Consider the following 10,285-nt stretch of genomic DNA (forward strand, 5'->3'; position numbering starts at 1 on the left):
TATATATATATATACTACTCTAAACCGTCTTGTGGTAATGCTGTAAATATATAATAATATTATAAACGTTAAAGAAGAGTGAAAAAATAAGTGTCACAACCGGGAATCGAACCCGTGACCTTCTGCTGTTTATGCAGACGCCTTAACCAACTAGACCTCTGGTATTCAACCTCCCGCCCGCCGGCAACTCCGGCCCGCCAAATATTTTGATCCTGTCCGCGCAACATTGCTAAAAGAAATAAATCAATTCAAATCAAACAAAAGAGACCACACTGATCCAAGCCAAACGATACAAACTGTATTAGTTTTTGATGACTTTTCTAGAGACATATATTTTTTTACGTAATGCTTTACTAACTCTCTGTTCCCTCTGAGTTTTAACAAATCAATACTAACTAATGTCCTCCACCAACCTTTCAACCGCATAATTTTATAAATCAAGAATTGGCTTCCCCGTAGCTAAAAATAATGCAATGCAGTAACGTAAGCTTGGTGTTTAAAATAACGAAATAACTTTGCTGCTACCTTATGTTAACTTAACAATTTGGTACCTTTTGGCAGAAAATATATGTCTATGGAGATTTTGGTATCATCGGAAAGAAATGCAAGAAAAGAAAGAGGGAAAAGGAGGAGAGGGAGAGGAAAGAGAGTGTTTATCAAGTCCTCGACCGAGTTACATTTTTTCTTGCAATTGGTTTTGGGAAAAGATTTTGACCCCACCCCCTAAATTTTACCCCACACCCTCCCTGATTCATATTACTATTCCTAATAACCGCTACAGCTATAGAGAGAACAAACATTATTGTTTAGTGAGTATTTATATACAATATAAATGATCAGTTTATTCAAAATGTTGAAATACACCATGAATAATGCGTGTCTTGTACTTAATCAAATAAATACCAAACTTCTAAATAAAGAACACTTTGTCAAGTAGATTCAGACCAATATAAATCTATATTTCCTTAAATCATAAGGAAGTCTACTCTTAAAATGTCTGGCATAAAGAGTGCAGACAATTTTGATTGATTATCGATCTCATGCATTCAAAATTTAGTCTAATATGACCACAATAATAAGAAAGTCCAGTCGTTAATGTTCAGCATAGATAGTTACGGAAAATATTGATTGTATATCAATATCGTTTATACACGTCAAGTTATAGGCCTATCCAAATTACAAGAAATTACGTTTTATACACGCAACCAACTTTCAATGCTTAGTGGATATATTGCTCTCTTCCAATTTGTGTTGCTTGTGTGGATGGACATAATGCGTAACTCTTATAATCTATTAACTCTGCTAATCCAGAATTATTATTATTATTATTATTATTATTATTATTATTATTATTATTATTATTATTATTAAACGCCACCTAGCCTGGGTTCCAGGCCCTAATTTGGGTTACTCACTCTTTATTGCACTTAGTGCGCGCCATATCTAATTTAATTGGCGTCCCATACTCGATTTTATTTTTCCGTCTCTAAGGCTACGTTCAGACCTGTGAGATACGCCAGGCGTATCTAACGCCAGGCGTACGTTAATCCATGGCGTAACTAGCGAGATGTCTAGACTGGGCGATTAATGAACGCTAGCGTAAGTATTCGCGCGAAATATTCGTATTCGTAATTCGCGCATTTTATTTTCATCTAGGTTTACATCTAGGTTTATTTTGATTGGTCAAATCTTGGCTGAGTTCAAAATCACCGATGCGTGACTGTCGTAAATCAGTGGCGTACGCTAATCTGGGGTCTGTTGCTGGATTACCGTACGCCAGTGATTGCGCGATAATACTGGCGTTCGCTACGCCGCGCACAAGTTCACACCACTCGATTAACGTTACGCTAGCGTTGTGTCTGAACATAGGCTATGTTCAGACACAACGACTTACACTATATGTTAATGTTTTGCCAAATTCCAAATATTAAAGTAGAATATTACTTACTTATTTTTTAACCACTAACCAAGTGGTTTCATCAGACTGGAAACCCCCATATTTGGAATTTGAAAAAAAAGAATCCAAAAATTTCATCTTCATTCCGAATGAATTTTTTCAAAGTATTATTCATAATTTCATATTATGGTTTTGTTTCAGAGGTACTCAAGTGCATGGGTTTTGGTATATTCCAATCCCAACAAATGGAAAAGCCTGCTGATGTTGCCCCGGAGACGTACCGAATTACGGCCACGGCGTCACCGTCTCGAATTCTCTGCGCTCGCTTCTGTTTGAGAGAGCGCACCTGTTTATCATTCTACTACAGCAATAATGACAAGATATGCAATTTATACTGGTCAAATAATTTATCAACAACAAGTCTAGAAATGAAATCTGGGTACGATTTTATTAACCGTTTTGTTTAGGCTCTCTACTACACATTATTAAAGCCATGGTACAATGTACGTCAGCCGACGAATCCACTAGCTCTGTGTAAGCGCTCATTCCCACCCCCACCGCCACCACACCCTAGCAGCAGCCAAAAAATCACTAACGAAGTGTGAAACCATTTTAGATATAACATTAAAAATGCTAAAATTCCGAAGGAAACACTGACAATCTCGGCCATAGGTTCGGACCCTACAGGTTATAAATAGGCCTAGGTTCCCGATTCCCCATTGCCCCACCCCAGCTATTCAAATTATAATTCATTCATAATTACAACAGCGATTAGGCGAGTGTAAAAATTGTAATAACCCTACATCGACTCGTTTTATATATTAATTAACAAACGTATAAAATACATGGTAAACCTATTAGGCTAAACATGTTTAACTAGTCTATCGGAAACAGTCGTATGTATAGTAAATGGAGAACAAATCTTTTATTATTTGAAATTAAGATTCCTGTACTAACATTATTAAGACGTTTGTACAGAAGCTAAATAAATCTCATAGGGCCTACGGTACACGTTTAGAAGGAACCAAGAATTATGTTAACCAAGAATGGTTGTCTGGGAAAACTATTATGTATGGTGTCTCAGATACAAGGAGGATACAAGAAGAACAAGGTATAATGGTTGATCAAGAAAAGGTGGGAAATGGGCGTTGAGGTTATTATTTTGTAAACTGTGACCCAGGTAGAACAACAACCTACAGTAAGAACCGAGTGTATTATCGTGCTACTAGCAAATCCTGCAGTATGTCAGCAGTAAAATAACCTACACTCAAAGTCAGACCATGCTCAGACTGACATCAATTTATCCTTTGCTCGCAGAATGCATATTAAACAGTTAAAATATAAAAGCTGTTAAAATCGTCACTGTAAACTATCAGCATTACAAAATATTAAAAATATATTTGTAGACGATAATGTTAATACAGTAAATATTTTTTTAGTTAGTTTAAGTATGGTCTGGTTTAATTGTATTTTCTCCGTGATTCAACGGACTGGTCGAAGTGAAGTGTACGTTTGTGGTTTTATCTTCTCGTCCTCTTTGCTAACATTTTACGTCGGTGTTGTTGATGATGTCACTGCTTAAACATTTCTCGCACAGTATCGATATACGACGTGTTTAGGGATTTCATTCACGGTAACAGCTCCGAAGTAAGCCGAATTGTCGTTCGACGAATCTAGAGTAATATCCTCGGTGTTTTCCGGATTAGCTCGTACTCCAACCAAGTCGTCGGGACAAAAGAACATAACTCCACCCATGTACACGGAGTCTTTACTGCTAATTGGCGTGTCTGCAGTGAATCCTAGCCTATTTACAGAAAAGGGGAAAATGTAAAATAGAAGTGGCTCAAGATTCTAACATACAATTATAAGGAAATTAAGATCAGTATACTCTTTCTAAGTCATGTCGAAAGGTATTCTGTGTGTAGGACCCCACTGGAAATAAGTCTTCTTCTAGACTTTCGTCGGCTATCCTTCGGTTTACACCGAATAAATCCAATCCAATCCAATGTAAACTCATATACTACACGTTTTCAACCGGCATACTCTATATGCACTAATATTTCGGAACCACCTACCCAAATCATCAAAGGGTGCAGATATTCGAAGCAGGAGAATCGTTAAATATTTTCAGTTAACGGTCGAACTTTCCCAAAAAGCATATGAAAACCTTCATCATGAACATGAACAATTACATAAAATTTGTATTTGGCGCTAATGAACTTGAGAAAAAAAAACCAATACCGGTTGTTGAATTTTTAGTTATTTATACTTTTCATTTTTATCTTTAGCTTATGACAGATCCCATCATTCTTATACAGGATTTACCTTTAGGCCTACAAGGTCAATTGCCAGACGAGGGGACAGTAGACACAAAAACAAAGGAGTAAACTGATACTAACGGATACTGTGTCTTGTAACTGGACAGGACTGGATAAGCATCCCCCATCAGTCCTCCTGGTCGTTTAACGGCTACCTGGAGGCTCTTCATCGCATTTAACTCTGAAGTCATTACAAGTTGTGCGTAAACATAATAGTAACCGGCTTTCACTATACGGATAGTGTTTTGATCACTGCTAACGCAGAAGTCGCTGTGGCTGAGTGTAGATCTTCTACAATTGGTAGCATTTTGTGGAAAAGATTTTAAACAGTTGCTGAAACACCAAGTCAACCATTGACCTAGAGAATAATGATTTTGTTCATTGTTATTCAAGTTTCATGAATATTCTTGACAGCATCAGCATCCCCACATACGGATGATAAATCGCCTATAATATAATAAGTATACTTAGATGATACAATCAAATCCTATATCTCTGTAGTGGTACCAGTGGGAGAGAGGGAATTTCCCCCACCCCCGTCAGACAGGCCTTGATTCCCCATCGTTCGACGCCACGACGAGGTCGTCGGACCAAAAATAATAATTTGCCGATATTAATAAAGTATTTGGTTGTCAATCCCTAATTGTGGTGTAAAGTACAATTTGGGCCATGAAAGCCATAAAATGTGTCCCCATTCACCCAATCAGGTATTTTTGATCGAAGCTCTAGTCGACTTTGCTGTCGGACATTTAACCCCTCGACAAATATCTGGAGCCACCACTGTATCTCTGTGACAAATTAATGTTGACAAACAAACATAGTTTAATAAAGTATAGTGTTAGAATAAAAAACAGATGGTGAAATATGTATTTACAGACTTAAATGAGTTAATAAGACAGAGACGGAAACACTGTCAATTTTCTCTAATTTTAGCCTTTTACCAGAAAAATATCTTAAATATTGTTTAATTTCATTTATAAATGTGCTAACTTAATGTTTGTCAAAATGTAAAATTACCGCGAAACAGCCGGTTTTCTAGATGGCCAACGAGGTGGGCTGAAGCTAGGCCTGGCGAAGCTGTCTGTAATAATATATAAGCTGTATTGTTATTGTATATATAACATATATAAATATAGATATAAATATATATACAGTATACATAAATCAAATACGTATATGTATAATATAGTTCTAAAAAATTGAAAACTGTAGCGAGTACTTTGGAATGAAGTATAAACCTTAATTTTATATATTTATTTGCTTATTTATTCATGCATTTATTTATTGAGGTTTATTATTTATTTATTTATTGAATTTTATTTATTTAATGCAATGCCCTCTACAAAAAACAACAATATCAATTTGAAAATACAATAAATATATTCAGCATGAAATAAAAATAAAAATTTACAAGAAAAACCCAGGAACCAAAAGAAAAATGTATCTGTGATACTTATATCACCTTATACCTTAAGACCTGTTTCTTATACACAACTAGATGGGTATAAGAGACAGGTGTTTATGCTGGCCTAAATAAATGTAAGAATACGATTTTTGTGCTATCAAGTCCATTACTTCTGGTAGTTTTAATGTAATGTTAACTTGACTGTTGCACATTAACGATTAATTTGTCACGTATTGTATTCGTTTAACATTTTGTAGTGGTAATACCATCATTTACCCTGACTGTCGGATCGCACCTTATTAATATTATTGTAATATTATGTTGTAATTTTCACAACTTAATATAGAAAGTCTTACCCGTTGATGATTAGAACCTGTGAACAAATTGAAACACAGTATAAGCATGGCTCCATAAGTATCTTCTTTTTATTTTTTAATTTATTTCAACTTTAAAAGCATGAGTATAGTTTCAAGATAAGTAAAGTTCAGTGAAATTACGATGATGGTGTTGATGATGACGATGACAATGACAAAGATAATGATAGTGGGGATGGTGGGGTCGTTAAGATAATAATGATGGTATGAGAATGACGATGAGGTAGCCCTACCGTAAATAACAAGATAGCGCCCTCCTTTCACTTTAAATAATGCCAAGAAAGCCACCAATGTAAAACGCAAAATATGCCTATAGGCCCATTCTTGTGAGGTAAGAACAAATCCAAGTGTGAAAGTGACTTGTATGTCATAAGAAAGAATATCACAAAGAGTCATGTTTAGCGAATGATACGTAGCGACTTACGTTTATGTCGTAGAAATTCTTGGTTGTGGTCTTCACTTTTGTTCTGTAGAAATGATTTCAAACAGTATTTACTGTTTTGTAAATAAGTGATCAAAAATTTGGAAATGGAGATATTAAAAAAGTATAATACATACTCCAAGTATTGAAATACACGCCATCGTGTTGGGATTCAATATTTCGACATTAATTATGTCATCATCAGGATGATGACATAATTAATGTCTAAATATTGAATCCCAACACGATGGCGTGTATTGATGATGACATAATTAATGTCGAAATATTGAATCCCAACACGATGGCGTGTATTTCAATACAGGATGATGACATAATTAATGTCGAAATATTGAATCCCAACACGATGGCGTGTATTTCAATACTTGGAGTATGTATTATACTTTCTTATCTGAGATTAATCAGTGGACCTTTCGAGATATTAAATATCTCGCGCATAATCCATTGCCAGGATTGTGTGATTGGTTAGCACAGTTAATAATGTTTTTAGCGTTGAACGCATGCTAAACGCGTCGAACGCATGCTAAATGTGTCGAGACGCTCGAAGTCCAGTGGTGTATTTACGAGTATTAACATTGGTGATCTGTGTTTAAATAAGTGGGTGGGACTCGTGGGTGAATTGAGGGAGTGCTAGCTGGCTAAATAAGGTAAATTCAGGTTGAACTATTTCAGTGTATTTTTTTTTTTGAAAGCGCAAGGTGGGGATTGCGCTCTTACGTTTACAAGCTAGACGGTCTTATCTTTATTTTGAATACAAATTAGAAGCCGAAATTTATTAAAATCTGACCTAAAGTAGATTATGAGAATCCATTTAATATCCATAGGCCTACTATGTGTGATATGCCGTCATCATGACTAAATAATGAGGGTGATTGTTCCCTGATTCTTAATTAATTTATTTAAAGGACCAAATATAATCACCCGTAAGATCTCGGAACTGTTTAAAACAAGTCTGTGATAAAGTTTTTACTTTTTAATCTGCTATGTCATATTTAGCTGAACTAAGACTACCAATTTTGGACGTTTTGTCGATTAGTCGGCAATAGATTTAATCCTACATCTGAGTGGAATCACCCCTAAAAATGGCCCAGTGTTGCTCTATTAGTCTTCACTTTAATTGAAAAAAAAATCATCGAATGATTATTAGTTTTAGTTTTTTTAAGTATTTTGTTTATAATTTTTTTTTTCTCATGGCCCAAAGTAAATTGGGCCAGAATAATTGCTCCCCCTGCTGTATATTAAGACACCATTATGCCCATAAAACCTAGTTATGGCTGTGATACGTCATCGTTATGCCAACATAATGGGCGTGATACGACATTTTATTATGCCCACATGTCCGTGATGACATCATCACGCTCATAGAAGTCAAAAGTCAATTCTTTTACATTACAGACTTCAACGATTAAATACCATCTTGTAACTGTACAATGCCGATCGCTAGTACCACAAAACACACAATGATCTTTATAGGTTTCATTTTCAATTATTTCATATCGGTTTCATAGAATGCAGATGTATATAGGCATCGGAATGCCAGAAGTGGATTTCGGGGGATTTAATATGAGAACAAGGAAACAGAAATTGGTAGATTAATTAATGAGGTTTGAAAAAAAATATTGTGTTGGCCACGTTTTTGGAAAATCCAAAAACTGGGTTGGTCGGTAAGAAAAAAAATCTTTTTTAACCAATAATGTGTTCTTGGTTAATTAGAAAATACACAACAAATACAACAAAAACCATTTTAAAATCTATGTTGAAGAGCAAAACGATCGCATAACACTGTCACATCGCCCACTGTCCAGCAAGAGAGGATTATTCCAGCCTTTTTAGGCCGGCTTTTGGGTCGGCCGGGCGAGGCCAACACAATATGTTTTTTTATTTGGCCTGACAGATATCTAAAAAGACAAAATCGTGAATTAAGACTTAATGTAAACGATCCATAAAGTGCTACAAATAGGGTTTTATTAAATAATAATAATAATAATAATAATAATAATAATAATAAATACAAAATAGGAGTAATTTTAAATCATAATAATTATAATAATTTTGAGCGTGGAAAATTTAATTGAGTTAATCAAGTAAACCCTGTAGTATGTGACTTACTTTTAAACTGCTTTCCAATGCGATCAAGACTTTTTCATTGGTCGCTTCCAGCCTATTAACACGATGTAAAGTATACAAAGACAAACAACCTACGAGAATGATGGCAGCGAATGCTATCGCAAATAAAAACGTTGGATGGGATGAAACTCGTCCATGTTCAGCCTCTTTGTTAGCCATCATTTAGTTTCAAGGAGGTCACCTACAGACTGAATGCCATTGTAACGTGGGCTAGGCTATATATGGAGAATTTATGAATGACGCACCGCCAAGAAGGATCTATCACCGATAATAATATCTTGTTTTTTCAATTAACAATATATCAAGTTTTAAAATGATGTGAGCAATTCATATAAAGAAAATAATCTGAAAGCAAGACAAAGGTTTCCTCTAAGAGGCCTAAATTAACAATGTTAGAGACACATTCTGAATGCGTTTTCATAGTTTGTGAAGGCGTTTCATATTATTATTTAACGGGTTTTCCCAGTATCGTAAAAATAGTGATCGCTTAGGTTTTCATTGTATTCAATTTTGATTTTTGAGAAAAACCTTAATCATTCACAGCTTGTCGAACATCAGTAATAAATTACAGTCCACTCTTTTAACTGGCTGAGAATCTGAGGGACGGAGGGAGAATTGTACCTCTATCAGTTTTAATGGGGGAGTAACTAATAGGAATTAAAGATTATTTATTGCCTTTATGAATACGTGTGTTGAGACTAAAATATACAATGTCGTTGGACAACATATACAATATATAGTTTGTATTGAAGTATAGTCGTAGTATAGGCCTAGTAGTAGTAGTAGTTAGTAGTAGTAGTGGTAGTGGTAGTAGTAGTAGTGTAGGAGTACTGTAGGCACACTTACCAATATTATTATTATTATCATTATTATGACCTTGCATTTGGTGACGTAATATTTCTCAGTCACAATCGTCGCGGAAAAACCCAAATCATGCTGACAGGGTAAATATTAAGGTACAAGGGACAATAATTAAGGACGCATGTCTAGGTTTGTGTGGTGTCTGCTTTGTATTTGTACTTTTATTGATATAGCCAAACAAATCATAGCCACGTGTACGTATATATAAATAATAAATTATGATGAAATGCTCACCAGTTCATAGAATAGATTGTTTATTTTGAAGAATAGTAAATACTATACTTATTCTATATTAAGCTTTACTCTCAGAACATAGATTATTTTGAAATACCAACAAATTCCATGTGCGTCAGCAACTTTCAGTCAAATCAAGATTGTATTGTTTTATTAAAAAATTACACCCTCTCATGTTTGTTTAAATACTAGTAAACTAATAGAATTTTTTATATAGGGCCTATATGTGAGATATTTAAGTACATTAGTACGTATTTCTGTTTTCTATGAAAAGTAGCATATTTCTCTCATTAATAATAATTAAAAAATTATTATAACATAATCCAATAAGGCTTTTTTCATTCTTTTTCTCATTAGTTTATGTTTCAGTTTTCATCTTTTCATTACAATCTGTGTTTGTGTTTTGTTGTGGAATAAAAAAGAGATTATTTTGTTAATTGGGCCTACTGATATCACTCGTCACATTAGTAATTTCCTATAGGGTCTCATGTTCGCACTTGTAGTTTGATTTCGTAACGCATTCCGTAGTCCCACAAGGATATAATAATAATTTCTTCCTGGAAAGTTGGTTAAACTTTCCCGAATGTTCCATTCATGTTAATTGACCAGTTTTTGAAATATCTGGTGTAG

The 10,285-nt window shown here is 34.7% G+C and overlaps 1 protein-coding gene across 1 annotated transcript; it reads right to left on the reverse strand.

Moving 5' to 3' along the window:
* Positions 1–2,326: 2,326 nt before the first annotated feature.
* On the reverse strand, positions 2,327–9,309 carry LOC117103363. Its single transcript, XM_033243905.1, has 6 exons — positions 8,543–9,309; positions 6,419–6,461; positions 5,977–5,993; positions 5,233–5,296; positions 4,297–4,573; positions 2,327–3,701 (listed from the first exon to the last, which is right to left on the reverse strand). The coding sequence occupies exons 1-6, from the start codon at positions 8,720–8,722 to the stop codon at positions 3,476–3,478; spliced, it is 807 nt and encodes a 268-aa protein (XP_033099796.1). The 5' UTR covers positions 8,723–9,309; the 3' UTR covers positions 2,327–3,475.
* Positions 9,310–10,285: the final 976 nt, after the last annotated feature.

This window comes from Anneissia japonica, unplaced genomic scaffold, assembly GCF_011630105.1.
Source record: "Anneissia japonica isolate Jap-2015-1 unplaced genomic scaffold, ASM1163010v1 scaffold1891_len642697_cov171, whole genome shotgun sequence".
Classification (NCBI taxonomy): Eukaryota; Metazoa; Echinodermata; class Crinoidea; order Comatulida; family Comatulidae; genus Anneissia; species Anneissia japonica.